This window comes from Amblyraja radiata, chromosome 9 (genome assembly GCF_010909765.2).
Source record: "Amblyraja radiata isolate CabotCenter1 chromosome 9, sAmbRad1.1.pri, whole genome shotgun sequence".
Taxonomy (NCBI): Eukaryota; Metazoa; Chordata; class Chondrichthyes; order Rajiformes; family Rajidae; genus Amblyraja; species Amblyraja radiata.
Window position 1 is genome coordinate 62,605,819 of NC_045964.1, and position 23,727 is coordinate 62,629,545.

The 23,727-nt window shown below is 43.6% G+C and overlaps 1 protein-coding gene across 1 annotated transcript; it reads right to left on the minus strand.

The window, feature by feature from the left end:
* Positions 1-3,507: 3,507 nt before the first annotated feature.
* Positions 3,508-23,711, minus strand: aldh6a1 (aldehyde dehydrogenase 6 family member A1). The gene is made up of 12 exons (XM_033027636.1): positions 23,539-23,711; positions 21,244-21,285; positions 19,460-19,534; positions 18,018-18,179; positions 16,246-16,324; positions 15,115-15,417; positions 14,387-14,508; positions 13,226-13,415; positions 11,897-12,078; positions 10,039-10,218; positions 6,589-6,687; positions 3,508-5,186 (listed from the first exon to the last, which is right to left on the minus strand). Exons 1-12 carry the CDS (start codon positions 23,572-23,574, stop codon positions 5,082-5,084), a joined length of 1,575 nt encoding a protein of 524 aa, XP_032883527.1. The 5' UTR covers positions 23,575-23,711; the 3' UTR covers positions 3,508-5,081.
* Between the last annotated feature and the right edge of the window lie 16 nt (positions 23,712-23,727).

The following is a 23,727-nucleotide window of genomic DNA, read 5'->3' on the forward strand; positions in this document are numbered from 1 at the left end:
TATTGAGTAGAGCTACTACTCGTGGAAAAATGTTTAATATCATGTAATTTAACTGAGAAAGAGGGCCAGAATTCTACGTTGAGCAATGGAGAAGGAGGGAGCACATTTTAATTGTATCACCACTTATGTTCAGCAACCATTTAAAACACTAGAGTAGAACCCCAACTATTTTCCCTTTGGGCAGAGTTGGGCTAACTGTCCAACTTGTGGGGCTAGAGTTGAGAACTGTTCATGCAGTCGCACAGATCAGTTACACAAGTCAAAACATAGTGAAGAAAAGTTTCCGTCAAAATGCAAGATCATCTGGGAAGAGAATATTTCTGGGGACCTCAACTACTGTAATCATGACCCTCTTCCAGAAAGGAGACAGGTCCGACTAGCATTTGGAGATTTCTTACTGTATTCTACAGGGAAAGTCATTGCCAGCGTCCTCCTCAACCATTTTCTACCAATCGTTGAGCTTCTCCCATTTGGTCATGACATGGCTACCTGTAGCAACTCCAATAAAAATGCAGCGAGTAACATCAACCTTGGACTCCCTCCAGATTTGGCTGTACAGAAATGTCACTCCATTTTACCAATTAATCAATCCAATCAATCAACCTTTATTGTCATCTTGCAAAGCAACAGTTGCACAGTGCAAAATGAGAAAACGTTTCCCAGGGACGTTCCCAGACATCGCCCATGAAACTTAAAACATTTCACACATAATAACAGTAAAAACAATCCAGTCCCTGATGAAACTGTATAAATAGTTAAAAGCAGGTAAAACAGCAACATTAAAATACAGTAAAAACAATCATTAAAATGTCCAGGGCAGCTGATTTGAGTGGCCAGTGCCAGAGTTATTAAAATGTCAGTGCAAAGCCGCAGAATCAGGTGGAGTGACTGTTTAGCAGCCTCACAGCCTGTGGCAGGAAGCTGTTTAGCAGTCTGGTTGTCCGGGCTTTGATGCTACGGTATCTCTTGCCTGATGGCAGGAGGTCCAGGTGTGTGTGTGGAGGGGGTGCAGTTTGTCCTTAGCTATTCTCAGAGCTTTTTTCAGACAGCGGCTCTGGAACAGTTCTTGCACCGATGGTAGGGAGACGCCAATGATCCTCTCTGCTCCCCTCACTACCCTCTGCAGAGCCTTCCTGTCTGAGCAGTTACAGTTGGAGTACCACGTGTTCATGCAGTACGTGAGTACTGACATGACTGTACACTGCATTTGTTCCATAATAGCATGCGAGATGTGACATGAAACAATGGCCCCCACAACCGGATCCTTCTCAGTGAAGGCCGGTGTCAAACAAGCTACGTCTGTACTCCCACACTTTCCTCAAATCTTTCTTGCCAGAACATTGCCGCTCATCTTCAAAGTTCCCATAATAGTGAAACAAATTTTCAGCATTAATACTGCACTCCAGAACAAAACTATCCAAGTTTTAGTAAGTTAGTATGAAGACACTTGTACTGGCACTAGCTGAGAAACTGAGCTCCAAACCCTTGTTAACACCTAAACTGATGGACAAGGGAATGAGTCTTACATTCAGCATCAGCAAAACTCCTCCCTGTTGTTCCACACCGCCCCCCAATAAAGATAGACTGAGTTTCTGGAAAATAACTACTTCCCACATCACAGAACCTTCTTGGAGAAGACACTCATCTAAGATTAAATCCACCATTCTATTATGCTTTAGTCAATAGAAGAAAACAATGCATTTGAAGATCAAGACCTCAAACCCAGCATGAGATTCATTGGTCTATCCGGATGATCACAAGATGCATCTCATGGCACTGTCAAAATACCGACATCGACAATACTGAAATTCTCCAAACTCACCATGAGAATAAATGAAGGTAGACACAAAATGCTGGTGTAACTCAGCGGGACAGACAGCATCTCTGGAGAGAAGGAATGGGCAACGTTTTGGGTCGAGACCCTTTTCAGACCTGAGGATAAGTGAACCAATGTCAAGAGACTCTGCCAGGACAATGTTCCCAACACAGAGGGTCTAGTTACATCCAGTCAGTTACATTGAGCAGGCAAAGTCATTTGCTTGCCCAACACCATATTTCCGAAATGGTCACCATTCCGAGTTGTCATGGGGGAATTTTCCTGGCAGGCAGAGGAAGCATCAAAGTTGTGCCCAAAGCCTTTCTGAAGAAATGTAACATCACCACCAACTCTTATGAACCTCTAGCCCAGGCAGCTCAACATGGAAGAGCCTCGAGGATGACACAGAAAAGCTTGAGGCCATGTGGTGGGCTATTTCACACATCACCCAGCTCAGCAGCTTCGTCATGCTCCATGTGTGAAAGAATTATGCACTCCCTCCACTGGCCTCTGTCGTCACCGAAACACCAGAGGGGAAATAAGCTATTTTCGTTCTCCAGAGACTGCGCAAGAACAAAGAACAATCCGTAACCGTTACAGTGAGGACAGCTGCAGAGAAACAAACTTTGGCTACCTATTCTATCCACGACTCTTACAATTTTATATACATCTATCATGTCACCTGTCATCCTCCTTTGCTCCCATGTAAACAGACAGGGAGCACATTCTAATTTTATCACCACTTAGCTATGATCCCAGCTCGATTATCCCAGGGCTAAGCAACCAAGGCATTTCGGCATCATCCTGAAAGCAATGTATATGTTTTTTTTCTTTGTTCTTTTGCATATCTTTCATTCATTTATTCTCTGTACCATTTCATGTCTCTCGTTTCCCTCTTCCCTGACTCTCAGTCTGAAGAAGGAACTCGACTCGAAACATTGTTTTCTCCAGAGATGCTGCCTGACTCATTGGGTTGCTCCAGCTTTTGGTGTCTATCTTCGATGTAAATCAGCATCTGCAGTTCATTGATTGGGGACGATCAGCCATGATCACAATGAATGGCGGTGCTGGCTCGATGGGCCAAATGGTCTCATCCTGCACCTATTTTCTATGTTTCTATGCCTACACAAGTATATCTGTGGGTTTGTGTGTGGTGGAATGGTGTATCCAGTAGATGTTTAGCAACCATTTAAAACACTAGAGTAGAACCCCAACTATTTTCCCTTTGGGCAGAGTTGGGCTAACTGTCCAACTTGTGGGGCTAGAATTGAGAACTGTTGAGAAATTCAGTTTTCAGCCTTCTGATCCAGGCACCATCCTTTTAAATCTACTGTACTCTAGCTTACACACATCCTTCTCACAGCCTGGAAACTAGAATTGCACACAATACCCCAAGAGCAGCCTAATCAACATTTTGTACAACTGTAACCCAAAGTGCTAACTCTTGTATTTAATGCCTCAGCTCAAGTTATTTTCCATCTCCAGAGACTGCCCAAGAACAACCAGCAATCGTTTTAGTGAGAGTATTTAAAAATGAAAACACCAATGCTTTTTGTCCCGATAGACAGCGAGCAAATCATGTGTCTTTCAGAAGACCACAGAATATCTTTACATTTTCTGTGAATCATATGTCATTCAAATTATGCAAAGGAAAAATGTGAATGTTTTGAAATCCATAAAATCACACAAAGCAGTTTTAAAAGGTTTAATTTGTCAACCTGCAGCAAGTGTTCTACATGATCAGATACAGAACATACAGCTTCCATGTACATCCCAATGATTTACCAGCTTATTGACTGTTTTATCTGTTTTTGAAGTGCATATTATCGCAGACTGATTTATTGTCCACAGAAACTTCCTTTCAATACAAAATTCACATTATCCGCTTAAAGATAGCAACAGGTTAGTTATACAAGGAACAGAAAGCGCTACCTGTTTAATAGCCCAGTTGCACACACACTCTTATCACCTCCACTAGATATGACAAAGGCTAGTGCATTATCAGAAATTTGGGAGTGAATTGTCAGTTAGTCAGTTGTGCGTGGTTGAGACATACTTGGTAAATAACGGGCAATGTTAAAAAATACCCAGTTTTGAAATGTCTTTTATTTGTGCATGAATATTATCCATATTTTATGTCCAGGAACTACCGTTCTTTATTGGAGCAAGGGTGAATTACACCACACCCCAAAATTGTACCAAGTGCAAAAGTCAATGAAGAGAGATGGAGAACTTGTTCTAAATACAACGATGGAGAAAGTGATTGAGACAAGAAGCAGTTTGAATTCAGGGTAGGACAAGTAGATGGGCAGGTTAGGAGGAAAATGGGAATGAAGCTTTGTCATTATCCAGGTCTGTGCTACAACCAGAACCTCTTACTTACCTCTCCAGCCGAGGCTGCTGTGTTCTGATCATGAGCCAGAACCGTGCCAACTTCACAATAACTCTGCTGCTTACCCTGCATGGGACCTGGTTCATCAGGTCAGTCCCATTGAGTTCATTTCAATCTATTTCTCAGTGTCTCACTGGACAAACAAAACTGAGTCATTGCCAGAGCTCTTTCCATTTAATTTTGCCCAAGTGCACTTGTCTGAGAATCTCCTCAAATTATTCATTTCCTTATTAGCATTACTGGAAAGCTCTTTAGAGTTCAAAATCACATCACAGTTTTACAATTGCAAGAATGCATTTATAGAGAGGAAAAATTAAAAAAGTCACATTTGCTTTTCACAACCAAGTATTGTTCATACATACATGGTTTTCTTTCTACATACTCGGACTGTATAATGTGTACCAACCAATCAAAAAAACAATTGCAAAACACATACTTAATCAACTAACTTTGTTACATTGTCAACAAGCTGCAAAGATCAGCTAGATTACATTCCCCGGCACGTGTAATTTAAGGCTTGAGAGAGGGAGAGAGAGAGAGAAAGAGAGCGAGTAGAAAACTGAGCAAACAATAGCTCAAATTGAAATGGGCACAAAATTAGGCCACTTGTTTAATATTTTGATGTATCTATAAACAGGTGCATTGCCTGATTTTTGCAGCCGGACAAAAATACAGAGATGATTTTTAGTAATTACCAAAGTGATCAATATTTCCCCTCTCCTTTCAAATTCTGCGTACGTGCTTCTTCAAGTCACACAGGGTTAAGCTGCTCTTACCCTCCCACTCCCATCCAATTTCTCCACACGTTCGATCCATAAAGTTAGGACTGAGAAGTGTGTTGATCATGCAGCCTGCCACTTCAGCAATGTCAACCTAGCGCCCGATTGTGGGCATGACAACGGCTGGGCTGGATGAAGTAGAGTCTTCTTCCTTCCACTGTGAGGTGACGGTTTTGACCTGAGTGTAGAACTGAATGCCCTGCGATAAAGTCGAAAAACAAATCCGTTAAAGGCAGTACGTGTCAATCAATCAATCAATCAATCAACCTTTATTGTCATCTTGCAAAGCAACAGTTGTACAGTGCAAAATGAGAAGACGTTTCCCAGGGAATACCGGAGCATCGCACATGAAACTTAAAACATTTCACACATAATAACAGTAAAAACAATCCAGTCCCTGATGAAACAGTATAAATAGTTAAAAGCAGGTAAAACAGCAACATTAAAATACAGTAAGAACAATCATTAAAATGTTCAGGGCAGCCGATTTGAGTGGCCAGTGCCAGAGTTATTAAAATGTCAGTGCAAAGCCGCAGAATCAGGTGACTGTGAGTACAGAGTGACTGTTTAGCAGCCTCACAGCCTGTGGCAGGAAGCTGTTTAGCAGTCTGGTAGTCCGGGCTTTGATGCTACGGTATCTCTTGCCTGATGGCAGGAGATCCAGGTGTGTGTGGAGGGGGTGCAGTTTGGCCCTCGGTCAACATTGAGCACAGTATTATTTCAGGTATTGTTGAGCTGTTGATGGATGGATAAGCCTGGGCACCATCTTTCCCTTGAATGCTTTTTGACCAGGCTATTCAATATTTCAGTTTTACTCTGGGGGGAAATTCCACCATTCAATACTAATCTGCTGGGAGAAAGCTCAAAACCAAAGACAAGAATTTCGAAAATGTTATAAAAAATAAAACAGAACAATTACAATGAGGTATCGTACTACTTGCAGAGATCCATTGGCCTTCAACTGACATTGGCAAACATGCACAGGGATAGATATGTTGAGGGGGCAATGGCAGGAAATGGGAATGGGGAAACTGAAGTCAGGAGGTCGTGGAATTAAACCACCAGGAACTCATTCAGAATAGGCAATCTTCCTCCTGGCCAATTTTTCACCACCAACATAGACACGGATGCATGTGCAAGCCAAATCCTGATCCTCATTAAATGTAGACTTTTGTTTTTAAACATGATTTTAACTTCTCTTCCATTAGGATGGCTCATACTTCTATCTGCAGGCCAGGTGCCACCAAAATTACACGACTTTTTCGTCAAGATCACACAAAATTGCAAGAGTAGTGAATGCAGCCCAGCCCATTGGAGCCCAAAGACACGTTGGCCAAATCAGCTGGAGGGTTATCTATGTATTTCTTTGAACACAAGAAGCTGGAGTAGGCCACCTGACCCTTCAAGCCTGTCCTGCCATTCAATATGATCGTGGCCGATCTGCCCCAAGCTGAAAACTCCTCTTCTGTGCCAGTTTCCCAGAAATTCCTATTCCACAATCTTACAAAAATGTACCTACCTCCCCATTATATACTTCCACGACCTAGCCTTCACAATCCCTTGAGAGTACTGCCAATTGTGCTTGGACCCAGCATACTCACCTGTTTGCCGTAAAAATTGGTATCGCCTCTGAATGAGCCTCTTGATCCAGTAAATGAGAACATGGGCAACGGAACTGGGATAGGCACATTGACACCAATCTGAAAAGAAAGTCACAAATTATTTTAAAAAGGCAGAGCACACAATTTCATCATAATGGACATTGTCATGCTATAGGCAGTTATCGACTGGTTGTGGATTATAGAGCCAGAGTGATAAGGTGTGGAAACAGGCCCTTCGCCCCAACTTACCGAATAGCGAAAGGCTTGGATAGAGTGGTTGTGGAGAGGATGTTTCCACTAGTGGAAGAGTCTAGGACTAGTCATAGCCTCCGAATTAAAGGATGTTCTTTTAGGAAGGAGATGAGGAGGAATTTTTTTAGTTAGAGGGTGGTGAATCTGTGGAATTATTTGCCACAGAAGGCTGTGGAGGCCGTCAGTGGATATATTTAAGGCATGGATAGATTCTTGATTAGTACAGGTGTCAGGGGTTATGGGGAGAAGGCAGGAGAATGGGGTTAAGAGGGAGAGATAGATCAGCCACGATTGAATGGCAGAGTAGATTTTATGGGCCAAATAGCCTAATTCTGCTCTTGTCATTTATGATTTTATGCCCAAACTGGCCAACATGACCCAGCTACACTAGTCCCACCTGCCCACATTTGGTCCATATCCCTCCAAACATATCCTATCCATGCACCCGTCTAACAGTTTCTTAAATGTTGGGATAGTCCTTGCCCCTACTACCTCCTCTGGCAGCTTGCTCCATACATCCCCACCCTTTGTGAAAAAGTTACCCCTCAGATTCCTATTAAATTTTTTCCCCTTCACCTGATACCTGTGAAGCCCTGACAACACCCTCGTAAAGCTTTTCTGTACCCTTTCAAGCTTGACAACATCTTTCCTATAACATGGTGCCCAGAACTGAACACAATACTCTAAATGCGGCTTCACCAACGTTTTATACAACTACAACATGACTTCCCAACTTCTATACTCAATACACACTCTGATGAAGGCCAATGTGTCAAATTTTTGACTACCCTATCTACCTGCAACTCCAATTTCAAGGAACCATGCACCTGCACTCCTAGATCCCTCTGCTCTACAACACTCCCCAGAGCCCTACTGTGTAGGACATCCCAAAATGCAACACCTCACATTTCTCTGTATTAAATTCCAAAAACCATTCCTCAGTCAACCTGGCCAATCGATCAAGATCCTGCTGCAATTTTTCACAACCATCTTCACTATCTGCAAACCCACCTGCACACTTGTATCATCTGCAAACTTGCTAATCTTGCCATGTATGTTCTTGTTTGCAATTCCGAAAAAGCAATTCTCCATTGACAAGTTGCTTTAAAGATCGGTAAATTCAAAGTAGAGGGAAAGCGGTTTAGCAGTAAATTTGCAAGTTGGAACAGATAGAAGAAAAAAAGGTACGAGAAAGAACTGCAGATGCTGGAAAAATTGAAGGTAGACAAAAATGCTGGAGAAACTCAGCGGATGAGGCAGTATCTATGGAGCGAAGGAATAGGTGACATTTCAGGTCCAGACCCTTCTTCAAACTGAAGAAAGGTCTCGACCCAAAACGTCACCTATTCCTTCGCTCCATAGATGCTGCCTCACCCGCTGAGTGTATCCAGCATTTTTGTCTACCGAAGAAAAAAAGGCAAGCCAGTTAACTTCGACATTTCTATGCAAAGATTGAAACCTAACTAACTTCCAGCTACTGTCTTTTCACGCTAAGTAAACACCAAACTGCCTCTTCACATCTTGGACAGGTGTTAAGCAGCAGATGATGACTTTAGATTATGCATTTATTTTTAGGAAATCATTATAGTATTTCCAGGTGAGACAGAGGGTCATGTGCACCTTCTCTTACCTTATCTACTCCATCTGGGGCTCCCAATGTGGCCTCCTTTACATCGGTGTGACCAAGGGTAGAATAAGCAAGCGAACACTTGTGCTCGTTCTAACCATTTTAACTCCACTTCCCATTCTGACATTTCTGTCCTGGGCCTCCCTCATTGCCAGAGTGAGGCCACGTGCAAACGGATGAACAGCACCTTTTATTCTGCTCGGGTAGCTGACCACCCAATGATGTGAACATTGAATTCTCCAATATTAGGTAACTAACCTACATACACTCTCTTCCCTGTGCCCCACCTGGATGTGTACCCATTTCTCCTTTCCCCATCCCACTGTTCCCTTCCACCCATATTCCTTCCTCTGGCTTTAAATTTAATTCATGCCTCTTTTATCATTATCTCACACTTTATTTTTTCACCTCTGGCCTTTGACCACCTGCCTCACCTGTATCCATCCACCATTTGCCAGGCTTTGTCCCACGACTTTTCCAGCTTTCAGCCCCCTACTGCAATCAGTATCAGGGTCTGGATCCGAAACGTCCATGTTTTCCTGAGATACTGCCTGACCAGCTGAGTTACTCCAGCACTGTGCATCTTTTTTTGTAAACTGGCTTCTGCGGCTCGTTGTGTCGACATAGTACTGATAAGGGTTACAACTTACCCAATAAGAATGCAGAAACGTTAGACAGCTGACAAATAATCCTCTTTTTGCCTTCTTCGACACAAAATCAAGCAGGATTCTCAAATATTTTGACCAGTTTAAACAAATCAGAATACAGCACAAAAATGGGCTCTTTGGCCTGTGCTATCTACTAACCACCCATTTAATCTAATATTTTATCTCCCCCCCCCCCAATATCTTCAACTGCCCAGGAGATTCTACCACTCACTACACACCAGGAACAATTTACAGAGGCCAATTAACTAATGAATGTGCAGATATTTAGAAAACCGGAGCACTGGAGGAAAGCCACACGGAAACCCACAGGGAGAATGTTGTGCAGAACCCAGCGGGGCAGGCAGCATCTCCGGAGAACATGGATTGGCGACGTTTTAGGTCGGGAACCTTCCTGATTGGCCAAGGAGGGAAACAGCAGAGAATAATAATCTGAAAGCTTTACACCCTTTTGCATTTTCCTTCACTGCTCAACATAACAGATAGAGTTAGCCAGTTTGCTTTGCATACCATTTACATCTGCACCAAAACTGCAAGAACGCATCAACTCCATACAGACAGTACCGGATGTTAGAATTGAACCTGGATCTCTGGTGCTGCAAAGCAACTCCTCTCCGAGCTGCACTGCCGGCCCGAAACGTCGCCTATTTCCTTCGCTCCATAGATGCTGCTGCACCCGCTGAGTTCCTCCAGCAATTTTGTGTACCTGCTGTGTCATAGGCTTCTTGTTGGTCATACTGAATCATGGCTTCACTTTCCTCTCAAATGTAATAGCTGCAATAGGATAGCACGGCTTGGCCAACAACCAGAATGAAGTTAATACATCAAACTCCATCAATACCACAATCAGTTCTAACTAATAGCTGCACAGAGAAGTACATGACAACCCTCATTCTGCAAACGCACCTGGCCGACATCGACTTGGTGGGTGTATTTACGAGCGGTGGCACCGTTGGTGGTGAAGATGGCAGTGCCATTTCCGTACGGGTTCCGGTTGATGATATCAACTGCTTCGTCTAGCGTGCTTGCCTCCATCACAACCAGCACGGGCCCAAAGATTTCCTCAGTGTAACACTTCATGTGAGGCTGTGGAGGAAAACCAGCCGTGAATAACAACTTCTACACCCATTTGCATTTCCCTTCAGCGCTCATCACAACAGATAGAGTTAGCTAGTTTGGTCCGACGTTGGTTTGCAAGCCATTTACACCTGCGCCAAGAAACTCTGCAAGCAAGAATTTCAGTGTTTCATTGTCGGTACTTTCTTGACTCAAGGTATTATCACAAAGTTTTAAAAACATTTGGACAGTACATGGATAGGATATGTTTAGAAGGACATGGTGTAAACATAGGCAGGTGGGACTAATGTAGATGGGGCATGTTTGTCGGGTTGGGCAAGTTGGGCCGAAAGGCCTGTTTTCCACGCTGTATGACTATGAATATTTTCCTGACATATGGGTCAAGAAAGGTTTGCCAGCAGTTGTGGGCAGTCAGAAATTGAGTCAAACCTGGTAACAGTGTGTTTAAACTAGCCACGTGGTACTTGGATAAAACAATGAGATGTGATTTATTGAACCCCCTCCCATCCAAATTTAAACGTGCAATCCAAATTCAGGAACCTACATGTAACCTGTCAGGGGAATAAGGGAGAAGGCAGGAGAATGGGGCTAGGAGGGAGAGATAGGCCAACCATGATTGAATAGGGGAGTGGACTTGATGGACCAAATGGCCTAATTCTGCTCCAATCACATGACCTAACCTTGATCATTTCATAACATTTGTTATGTGTGTCAGGGGTATTGGGAGAAGGCAGGAGAATGGGGTTAGGAGGGAGAGATAAATCAGCCATGATTGAATGGCGGAGATCCACCGGGTGGCGCCAGCAATGGCTGCCTCGCCAACAGTCTGTCTGACCCTTCCTTATTTGTTGTTTTTTTAAACTATGTGTTAAATGTATGTTTTAGTGTTCTTCAGCTTGTTTTATGTGGGGGATGGGGGTTTGGGTGGGAAATTTTAATCTCTTACCTTGAGGGAGCTGCGATTTCCCCCCGTAAGGTATCTCCATCCGCACTGTGGCCTAACATAGAGGAGTTGGCGGCTTTTGCTGGAGTCCGAATTCGGGAGCTCCAATCGCGGGAATCTGCGGACTTGCCGTCGTAGAGCTTGCGATCCCTGTCGGGGATCGACCTCGGAGCTGCAACTGCAGCAGTCTGCGGACTTAACATCGTGGAGCTCGCGGACCCTGGCTAGAGACAGACTTCTGGAGCTCCAAACCGCAGGAGCTTCGACTGCCCCGACGCGGGGGCTTCGATCGCCGGTTGCGGGAGTTGCGATCGCCCCGACTGCGGATGGTTCGATTGCCCGGACCGTGCGAGAATAAAGAGGGAGAAGATTGTGTAGTTGTGTGCCTTGTTGCTTATTTTAAGTATGGCTGTATGGTAATTCAAGTTTCACTGTACCCCAACTGGTACATGTGACAATAAACTGACCTTGGAATCATTGAGTAGACTTGATGGGCCAAATGGCCTAATTCTGTTTCTCTCACTTATGACCCAACCTTGATCATTTCAAGGGCTCCATTTACTTTAGTGCAAATCGCTAGGTAATGCAGTTGTAAGTTAGAGGCTAAGATTCATTCACTACGTGACCTTCTTGAGCGACTGGTGCAACCTTTGTTGGAAGCGAGTGGCCATTATAAGTACCAAAGAACGATGGAACTTTAAAGCAAGATGTCCCATGATTAAGCAAGAAGTGACCTTTACTCACCTTTACTCCAGCAAGGATGGTAGGTCCTACAAAGTTGCCACTTTCATATCCTTTCACTTTGACCTTGCGCCCGTCCAGCAGCAGTTTGGCGCCTTCGGTCACCCCACTCTGGACTAGATCGCACACCCTGGCCTTCGCCTGAGGTGAGATGAGGGGGCCAAGGTCAGAGCCCGGCTGGTCACCTGGGGTCAGGAAGGAAACAAAAACTATGGTAAATACAAGCAACTAAGTCAACTCCTGTGCCCTTCAAAATGTTGGGGCAATGAAGATCATCGGTAGGGGCTGCAAAAAAGGGGAGAGAGGATGGGTGGGGGGTGAGAAGAAGGAACTGAAGGGCCTGTTCTTGTGCTGTACTGTTCTATGTTAAAACAAAGAGGAAGAGAGTCGAACACAACAGGGAGACACTTCTTATTTTGCCGACAGTATGTGTGGTTGGAGTCAATGCACTGCCTGCACACCTGGAGTTAGACAATAGACAATAGGTGCAGGAGTAGGCCATTCGGCCCTTCGAGCCAGCACTGCCATTCAATGTGATCATGGCTGATCATCCACAATCAGTGCCCTGTTCCTGTCTTCTCCCCAGTTAAGTTTCACTGTGGCCTGCAAGGACCACCTAATATACGGCAAGAAATAAAGAAATGCAAGGCTATGGAGAAGGCAGCCGATGGTTGGAAATTGTCAGTTGCTCTGGTAGAGAATCAACATCAACTTGATGGGCAGAGTCTGCGCTGCATTCATTACTGTGGATTGGTTCAAAAGGATTGACTTGCTACTGTATTTCTCAAGGACAGCAAGGAATTGGCAATAAATGTGAACCACTGCATGCCCAAATTAGATTGTGGAAAGGAATAAAGGACACTGTATATCCTACACAATCCATTTCAAGGTTACTATACAATTACTTTGGCTGCTCGGTGGCACAGTGGTAGAGTTGCTGCCTTACAGCACCAGAGACCCGGCTTCAGTGCAGGTGCTTGTCTGTACAGAGTTTATCCGCTCTCCGTGTGACCTGCTTGGGTTTTCTTTGAGATCTTCGGTTTCCTCCCACACTCCAAAGGACATACAGGTTTGTTGGTTAATTGGCAAGGTATAAATGTAAAATTATCCCTAGTGTGTGTAGGATAGTGTTAGTGTGCAGGGACCGCTGGTCAGTGCAGACACGGTGGGCTGAAGGGTCTGTTTTCACACTGTATCTCCAAAACTAAACTAAACTACAGAAGACAAGGAAGTAGCTCCGGGAAGAGATCATGCATTTCAGAGTTTGAGCCCATGATCATAGAGGCACTTGACAGCACCCACTGCAGTGAACCCACTGAAGTTTAAAGTCACCTGCATTGACTCTCAATTTCTTTGCCTTTTCCACCAGTTCGGGCAGCCAGTTTTTAGCTTCGCCGACCAGGACAGCAGTAGACAGAGCCATGCAACGCTGCCCAGCTGCACCAAACGCCGCGCCCACGAGCTGATTCAAAGTGTTCTCCTTGTTGGCATCAGGCATCACCACTCCGTGGTTCTTCGCACCCTGAAAGGAATGGATTGAGAAAGCAAGAGCTAAAGTGAAGGTACCTTTTAGCAGTCTATGGATGGACACACAACACAGACATGAACAACAGAGCGCTTAATGTCAGACAGCAAGATTTAAATCATACCAGTCATATTGAACCTGTGATGCACAATTTTAACAAATTAATTCCATCGAATGGGGACATTTATGAAACTCAACTCACTTGAGAAGTGTGCAATTCAGGCTAAATAGGCTGGGATGGTGCTGTCTGCACAAACTTTGCACGTTCTCCCTGTTGCCGCATGGGTTTCCTCCAGATGCTCCACTTTCAATAGACAATAGACAATAGGTGCAGGAGTAGGCCATTCGGCCCTTCAAGCCAGCACCACCTCCTCCCAAAGACGTGCGGGTATGTAGGTTAATTGGCCTGAGTGTGTATGCAAACGTGGGACAACATACAACTAGCGTGAGGTCGGCCTGGATTCGGTGGGCCGATGGGCCTGTTTCCGTGCAGTATCTCCAAACCACGTTTGAATATAGTTTGAACTCGACAACCAGCAAATGCTTCAAATTAAACTGTGCACTCTTCAAACAAAATAAAACAAACTATCTGCGCTCTTTGCTTCCCAAACCAAGTCTCACATCAAATAACTAAGGAGAACTCGTTATATTATCAAAGAAAGATACAAAATGCTGGAGTAACTCAGCAGGACAAGCAGCATCTCTGGATAGAAGGAATAGGTGAGGTTTCGGATCGAGACCCTTCTTTGGACATAGATCAAACAGATAAATAAAAGGTCACCATGTCGCAAGTTACACCAAATTGCTGGTCAACTATGCAAGCTGCAGAAAGCCAAACTTACAATCCTATCAAGGTTGTTTAGGTGGGCATGAGTGCTGGGGAGTTGAGAATCTGTTCCCTACGTAACCCATTTGGATAATAACCAGAAGGAAAACACTGAGCAGCAGGAAAATGAAAGAATATTCACCATGTTGGACTGTACCCTCTTGCCGTTTTTGGAAGCTCTGGTGTAGATGTATTCTCCAGCCTGATTGGAGCCCACAAAGCTGATGGCTTTGATATCCGGGTGGTCACAAATGAAGTTCACCGCTGAAGAAATGAGAACAAAATTAACTACAGTAAACACTCGCAATAACGAGCCGCTATACAATAGATTTTGGTTATAGCAGAGTTAGGCTCCCGTTACATATGCTGAATGTGTACAATCTTACATCGAGTTTGCGTGGTGAATTGCAAGTGAACGTGTTATGCCTGTCGCTAAACTTATCGGAATTAGATCAGTAAAGACTCAATATGGCACCGAAGCTTGGTGACTCTACGCGTGTTGGTCAAGGAAGCGGATCTGCCCTCATTCATTACAATTGCTTCACTCTTAAATCTTTATTTCAACTGTAGCATTTTGTTAACTTGGCTATTCCCGTATTTATTCCCTTTATAAAGTTATTCCCTTTATCCTGTATATGTACACTGTGGACGGCTTGACTATAATCATGTATAGTCTTTCTGTTGACGGGATAGCACGCAACAAAAAGCTGTTCCTCAGTTCACGCGACAATAATAAACTGAACTACAACTAAACATTAATCATCTGGAACTGCTAATATTCCAGTTACTTGATGCCATTTCATCGCATTTGCAGAGCAATAAAACATTTAAGGAAGCCAAGGATTATTCAGATATGCTGAAGGTCCTTACCGTCGTGCTGACCATGGATGATATTAAGGGTTCCATCTGGGGCTCCTGCATCCTGCAATAACTTGGCCAACAACATGGCAGCTCCAGGCACACGCTCAGAGGGCTTCAGCAGATAGGTGTTTCCACAGACCATGGCCATAGGGAACATCCAGAGAGGGATCATGGCTGGAAAGTTAAAGGGAGTGATACCAGCACACACCCCCAACGGCAAGCGGTAATTGAAGATGTCCATGTCCTTGGCGATGCAAGGCAAAGTCTCACCTAGCAGGAGAGACGTGATACTGCAAGTGTGCTCAACTACCTCTGTGGGAAGGAAAACAAAGATTAAAAGTGTGGTCAGATGGACAAATACCTTCTCCCTAATGCAGCTTTAAACATAAAAAGAGATGAATTGGTCGGCACGGTGGCGCACAGTAGAGTTGCTGCCTTGCAGCACCAGAGACCCTGGTTGGAACCTGACCACGGGTGCTGTCTGTACGGAATTTGTACATTCTCCCTGTGACCTACGTGGGTTTTTTCCGGGTGCTCCGGTTTCCTCCCACACTCCAAAGACGTACAGGTTTGTAAGTTAACTGGCTTGGTGGAAATGTGTCCCATGGTCCCTAGTGTGTGTGTAGGATAGTGTTAGTGTGCGAGGATTGCTGGTTGGTGCTGACCCAGTGGGCCGAAGGGCCTGTTTCCGCTCCATATCTCTAAACTAAACTATGCAAATTGCACTTTAGAAAATATTCTTGGGAAAAGATGACAAACTAATATATGGAAAGAAACAAGGTCAAATGTTTTTTTGTTGGCAAATCACGATTTGGAAACCAATATTAGAATGATTGTGAATTATTCAGAGATGATACTTAAAGAGAAAGTAGGTGAGGAAGGGTAGCAGGAAGGAGCAGGCAATGTAAGAAAATGAAAGATGGACCAAAGGACTTTGATCGCCAATGCTAACCATTGAGGAACATCTATTCACGGCTAATAGAAATTCCACAAAGGTTAGCATTGATGTGAGAAGTCCTTCAGCCCATCTCTTTCATAATCTATAGTTATGAAAGTAACTATAGATTATAGTTATCTATAATTATGACAGCAAGGCAAATAAAAACCATATATTTATTTAGGACTGTAGACATTACTCACGTAAGCCTCTGAAAACATCCCCTTCAGCGTCAGCCAAGGTTTTTCCTTGTTCTGCTGTAATGATCTTTGCTATTTCAGTCTGTTGATAAAATAAAGCAAGTCCCTTTTGAGTACACAGAGAAAGAAATATCACTATTTGCACCGTGGCATTAACAATGATTATACCCAGGAGAAGTGAGCTTCAGTAAGGGTTTGAGTCCATGATTCTTAAACTCCTCTGAACTGGGATAGGAAGATTCCAAAAAAAACCCCAGCAAGACAGTGAGAAGGAATAACGAGTGTGTGGCACCAATCTAATCTAATGTTTTGGGCAGACTGACAAGATTGGGCTTCTATTCAAGTCAACTGAGGGGATGAAAATTTCCAAAGATAAATACAAAATGCTGGTTTACACCGAGGATAGGCACAAAATGCTGGAGTAACTCAGCGGGTCAAGGGACATCTCTGGAGAAAAGGAATAGGTGACATTTCGGGCTGAGACCCTTCTTCGGGCTGAGAGTCTGAAAAGAGTAATGAAAGATACAGACGATGATATAGAGAGACATGGAATAAACTAATGAAAGATATGCAAAAAGTTACAAATGAATGAAAGATATGCAAAATTGTCATGTTCTTTGTACAAGAAACTGGTTTAAAAGTATGCCGGGACCTCACTTAATATTTAAGATGTTCTTTGGGTAACTAGTGCTAAATGATGCAGCTCTGAAAGGGGTAATTACATACAACCCCCTCATTGGTTAAACACAACAACACGGGCATGTTTCGCAAGCTGGTAACTTGGTAAGTATTGCCAATCACTGTTATTGTTTCCTAGTACCTTTCAGTAAAAACGATCTCCTGGACAAAAGCACAAAAATGAAATCAACTCGTGGCAGGTTGCAACGTGTATTGTGCAATAATATGAGCGGCACAGCACTGCAGTTGGTAGAGCCGCTGCCTCACATGCCAGACACCCAAGTTTGATCCTGGCTTCGACACGTTCCCGGTGACCACTTAGGTTTTCTCCGAGTGCTCTGGTTTCCTCCCACATCACCAAGACATGTGGGTTTGTAAGTTAATTGGCTTCTGTAAATTGTTCCTAGTGTGTAACGAGAGGACACGAAAGTGGTATAATGTACCGACGGGTGATCAATAGTCAGCAAAGACTTGGCAGGCCGAAGGGTTTGTTGTAATGAATCAAATTATTTTTTCTATTCAGTGGGTGGTGGGTATATGGAATGAGCTGCCAGAGCAGGTAGTTGAGGCAAGTACTATAAAAGCATTTAAAAGACACTTGGACAGGTACATGTGTAGGAAAGGTTTAGAGGAGGGGGGGGAGGGGGGGGGGCGTTGGCGCTTACCCCGGAGGCAGGCGCCCCCCGGAGCCAATCACCCCCATAAGGAACAAAATGCAATTCATGGAGGCAATCAAGTGTCCTCACGAGGGGGGCTGGAGGCAGGTCTGTTTCCATGCCGTATGACTATAATACGGGACACCTGATAGGACATCAGAAGACACAAAGGCCAGGAAGTTGAAGGTAAGTAAGTCTGAAGTAACTCAGCTGGAGTAACTCAGCGGGATAGGCAGTATCTCTGGAGAGAAGGAACAAGTGACGTTTCGGGTCGAGACCCTTCATTAGACTCGAAGGAATGGTGACGTTTCGGGTCGAGACCCTTCTTCAGACAAATAGGTCTGTTCGTTACTGACAGGATTCTTCATCTCATCCCAGTCCACCTCAATTAAGGTTACCTTGAAATTCAGCTCAGTAGCACGTCCGTCCCACTTGACTCACCAGGTTTTCTTTGATCAGTTGTTGGTACTTTAGAAAGACCTGCTGCCGAGCCAGCACGGATGTCTCAGACCACGATTCAAAAGTCCGCTGACAGGAAAACGCCGCTGCAAGCATCTCCTCCTTGGTGGCCTTCGGGACTTTGCCAATCACTTCATTTGTTGCCTATGAGTCGTAACACAAGTGCGGTTAGAAAATGAATAGATGCAATTATATAGAATCCTAGCAAGGCCATCTTGGCAACCAGGTCCAGACTCCCCACTTAAGGAAGTAAATACAGGCCCACCATCGATTTCGAGCAACCGGTGGTCTGGCACCTCCTTAAATCCAGACAAAATTACGAGAGCGCACTTGAAGTCCTCATCAGAAGTCCCCCTGAAAACGTGGCACCTGGACCAGACGAGGCATCCGATCACGACCTCATTGGGATTTCCGCACCAATTGGCGGGTTTAATTTGTCCCCTGCGGCCGGGGCTCTGGAACTCCAGCCCAGCAAAAGCCGGCAAATCCGTCCCCATTGCCGACTTCAGCGACCGATTGGAGATTGGCATGAGAACTTGTCCCGTTAAATCTCTGAATTGTCAAATATTTTTTTACATTTCTCAAATGTAAAAACTTTGGCTGGCAGTTTGAGATCACATACCCAACAAAGCTGACAGCTTGAATGCAAATCCAGACAACAATGACTTGGTGGTAAAGCTGTAGCATATTCGGCAAAAAGTAAAGGGCCTGTCCCACTTACGCGACCTTTACAGGCGACTGCCAGCACCCGTGATAGGTCGGCAAAAATTTCAATATGTTGAAAATTAAGCGGCGACTAGAAAGGTGCTACAACTCTTTGGAGACCTCTCACAACCATAGGAGACCTCTCACGCCCATACAGGCTGTATGGTCGTGAGAGGTCTCTGATGGTCGAGAGAGGTCACCCACAACATGTCGCCAGGGGTCGCCTGTATGGTCGTGAGAGGTCTCCTATGGTCCGGAGAGGTCTCCAAAGAGTTGTAGTGCCTTTCTGGTCGCCACTGAATTTTCAACATGTTGAAAATTTCGGCGACCTATCACGGGTGCCAGCAGTCGCCTGTAATGGTCGCGTAAGTGGGACAGGCTCTTAAGGATCAACTCAGAGAAACAAGGGAGATTTAACTAAACAAAAATGGTACTGCCTACAAAATTCAAAATTAATTATATTTGCAGTTAAAATTATGACTTTCAATATGCAATTAAGATTTCCTTTAAAAACTATAAATTGCTAGTTGAAAGCTTCACAGCATATACACAATTCAAGGACGTCTTTTTCAAGCTAGACAGTATAATATAATACGAGTCAGTATAAAAACTCAACACAATCATTCCTTTGCTGATAAACTGTGTGGTTCTCCAGTTTAAATTCTTTCTGAATCAGTTATTTAAATTCCAAAATCAAAATTTAAAAAACAGATACTTACAGGGTTGTGGATGTCCAGCCATTCAGAGGTGTTTGATTCAATAAACTTTCCATCTATAAATAATTTTGTGGTTGGCTGCAAAACACAATGAGGTCTACGGTCAGCAATGCAGGAATATAATACACACTAACAGGCTGAAATTATTGCCTTAAAAATGATGCAGAAAATTGGTTACAGAATCTTCTTCACTGCAACAAGTTAAGTGTCCAGTTTAAAAATAACTTCTAATTTGTAAGAACATAAATTTGAAGTGAGGTACACCACACCAAGGATGTTCTTTCTCATTACAAATTCTCAGCAGCCTATCTTCAGTTTCTTGGTGAATGAATGTTGCTCAAAAGTTCTTTTTTCAGTTCAGAGCACACATGAAAGGTGCGTATGAAAATCATAAGATTATTATGATTGCGAGAATTGAAAAGAAAAGTACCAGCTAAAATTAAAAAGCTTTCATAGGCACATTAAACAGTTGAGATTGAGCTGGTAAGTTCATATATTCATAACCATAAGACATAGAAGGAGGAATTGGTCCATTCGACCCATCACGTCTACTCCAACATTCGATCATGGCTGAGCTACTTTTCCCTCTCAACCCCATCCTGTAACCTTTGAGATCCATACTAATCAAGAATATACAGAATATATATAGAATACAGAATAGCGAAAGGCTTGGATAGAGTGGATGTTTCCACTAGTGGGAGAGTCCAGGACTAGAGGCATAGCCTCGGAATTTCAAGGACTTTTTTTAGGAAGGAGATGAGGGGAAATTTGTTTAGTCAGAGGGTGGCAAATCTGTGGAATTCTTTGCCACAGAAGGCTGTAGGGACCAAGTCAGTGGATATTTTTAAGGCAGAGATAGATAGATTCTTGATTAGTATGCGTGTCAGAGGTTATGGGAAGAAAGCAGGAGAATGGGGTTAGATAGATCAGCCATGATTGAATGACGGAGTAGACTTGGCCTAATTCTAATTCTATTCCTTATGACCCTATCAATCTCTCCTTTAAAAATACGCAATCCACAGCCATCTGTGGCAATGAATTCCACAGATTCACCACCGTCTGGCTAAAGGAGTGCCGCAAATGCAGATCATTTGGCGACCCAGTAATCAACTTTCTTTGATAGACACATTATTCAAAGTGCTTTTGAATTTCTTCCAGGTTTCCTGCGCATCCAACTATTGGCCTGCAGATAAGGTGCTAGAACATGGCAGAAAGAAACAAAGAAAAGTAACAGGAGTAAGGTTACACCAGAATTCACTCAGTATTCCTTTCCTCCCGAGACGGTGGCTGTCATGCTGAGTTACTCTAGCATTTTGTGACTATCTTTTGTGTAAACCAGCATTTGCAGTTCCTTCCTACACATACTTCACTTAGTATTTGCTCTCCTGGCAAACAGCACTTTGTAGCTTTTATTTTAATTGAAAACCAGCATCTGCAGCTCCTTGCGTCTACATGTTGAACCATTGCTAACCTGTTAACTGATTGACACAATAATCAGCAATTTAAAATAATGTTTATTTTCAATCAAAGCCCAGTCCTAAAGTGCAATGTTACAATGTAATTAATTAGAGAGCTTAGTGTAACATTAACCGCTTGCACTCATACCTTAGTCATCACCAATGTATGTCAGGTGCTGAAACAATATTCACTTCAAAGGCAATGGTTAGCAATACATTTAAGTACAACATCTGACAAGAGAGGGTAAAACAACAAAAAAGTTAACATTAATACGAAGCCACTAGTTTCACTCAACAAGGAACACTCAGTCACATCCCATTTCAACTTACCGGAGATGTTGAATAGCACATCCGTCCCAAAGGCATAACGAGCTGAAACAAAAAGATTGAAAAGAACATCACACAATGCATAACGCAACAAAGGCCTATCAGATACTCAACGCTTTAACAATCTTGACCATCCCTTTTCATCTGCCTCACCTTGCATGTCGAGAGTGCCCAACTTTGTCACTCATACAGGGAAATGCGAAGTAGAAAATGTATTGAAGGGCCTTCAATTCGAGTTCAATTGATTGAACTTTATCACGATGGATTGGCAAGCCGACAACTCAGATGAAAGGTTGATACGTGTCAATGTTCATCGACATGTAAAACAAATTGGGGCAAATGGGAACTCAACTACCTGTATCACTATTCGATAGAGAAGTTAGATTCATTTCCGTTTGGAATGTGGGAAAATTAATGCCATTTAATTTTTACATTGCCCCTCTGTCTAAAACAGCATGCCTCTGATTCTGAGATAAAGATATGATGAACAAGATGGGTCCAGCGTAGGAAGGAGGGGGATAAAAATCACAGGGATTTTGGAGAGGCATTGAAGGAATGAGTAATAAAATACATTATTTAAGCTTCTAAAATTATAAAATACTAAGATGCTTTTCATCTTAATCTGAATAAGGCTGACCTCTTCCTTTTGCATCCCCCCTCACAAGTTCTTGGAGCAGAATTAGGCCATTCGGCACATCAAGTCTACTCCGTCATTCAATCATGGCTAATCTATCTTCCCCTCTCAACCTCATTCTCCTGCCTTCTCTCCATAATCCCTGACACCCATACTAATCAAGAATCTATCAATCTGCCAACACACATTGGATCCCACATACCCTAACCTTCTGGACTGGTATTCTGGGTGAGATATTGTCAACATCAACAAAAAACATGCATTGATCAATTTTCTTTATCACCTCCTCAACAATTACACTTATGAGTCTGGGCCTGTTGGAGAGGCGGTGAGCGCTGGTGCTGCTCCTTGCGGCGGCAATGGCGTCTGAAGAAGGGTCTCAACCCAAAACATCACCCATTTCTTCTCTCCAGAGATGCTGCCAGTCCCGCTGAGTTACTCCAGCCAATCACATTTATGAGATAGGAACAAAATGCTGGAGTAACTCAGCAGGTCAGGTAGCATCTCCAGAGATGTTGCCTGACCCGCTGAGTTACTCCAGCATTTTGTTCCTATCTCACGAACGAGCATCTGCAGTTCCTTCCTACACACTTTGAGGTAGGATTTACTTTACACAAAATTATAATGACACCCCTTCACCAGGCCCATTCCTTTCATGTATGCATAAATCTCATCTCTTCCACTTTTGTGGTCCCGACAATTTCCCTACCATTCCTAGCTTTTGTTTCTTAACATGTCCCTCATATCCTTTTTGAATAAGGCAACATTTCCTACCCAATATTCTCACGAAAGCAAGAGCAACGAGCTGCTGTAGCATGGCTAACCAATGGCAGCCCTTTCTAGCATGTGTAAGCCAATAAATAACGTGTTTGGGGAAACCACCCACTAACACTGACCTACGGGATGTCTTTCAGGCATTTGATCCACAGACCTTGATTAGAAAATAAGAGACACCTGCTTTTCTTTCAGACAGTTCGAGCAGAAGCTACAAGAAACAGGGAAGCATTAAAGAGCTCGGCAGGAGAAGGCATTAGAATTCGCAACAACTAGGAAAAAATAAAGCCTGACAATTTGCAACCTCAAAATGCCCTCAGTTTTGAAGCAGAAATCTAAAACTAGAACAAGCAACGACAGGCATATAAAAACACAAGACTATAGCTTTATTTCAAGGAAACAAATGGATATCTGCAAAAATTATTATTGTCATCATTAGAGACAGGGATTGGGACGGATCCACAATTAACTGCACAGAAAAATGGCGATTTCATTTACTTACAGAGATTTGCAGGGAAGTTTGGGGTTAGGGGCGAAATCATCAAGCAAACTGCTTCAAAGGCATGTGAAACTATGGTCAAATTACTAACAAAATCAGTGCAAGACATTTAATTAGAACATTGTCATTTCCACTGACCAGAAAATGGGGAAGACACGAAGAAATATTGTTGTCAATGCCAAATTAAAACAAAAGTTTGCAAATAGTTCAGGATGCGAAAAAGAAGTTATGTTTTGCACAAAATAACAGCGATTTGCAAAATATGCTGCTTGCTGTCGGGGGAGGGGGGGGGGGGATCTGGGACATTCCAGAAGGTGAGAAGGTCTCTAATGGTTTTATATTTCTCTGGCTACTCCCCCCCCTTGCTCGCTCGCCTCTGCTGTCAGTTTACCTTGCGTCTGAGAGTTGTTCTGAGGATGGCTGCCATGACTAAGCCAACAACCACAACACACCAGCCGGCCGAGAGCGAAGAGTCCACGAAGCGCCGAGCGTCGACCCTCCTCCTCCTCCTCCAGCTGAGGGCGGTCCCGCCTCTGGCGCTCTCCGCCCCGGCGGTAGGCGGGTCCGTCACTGGCCCCGC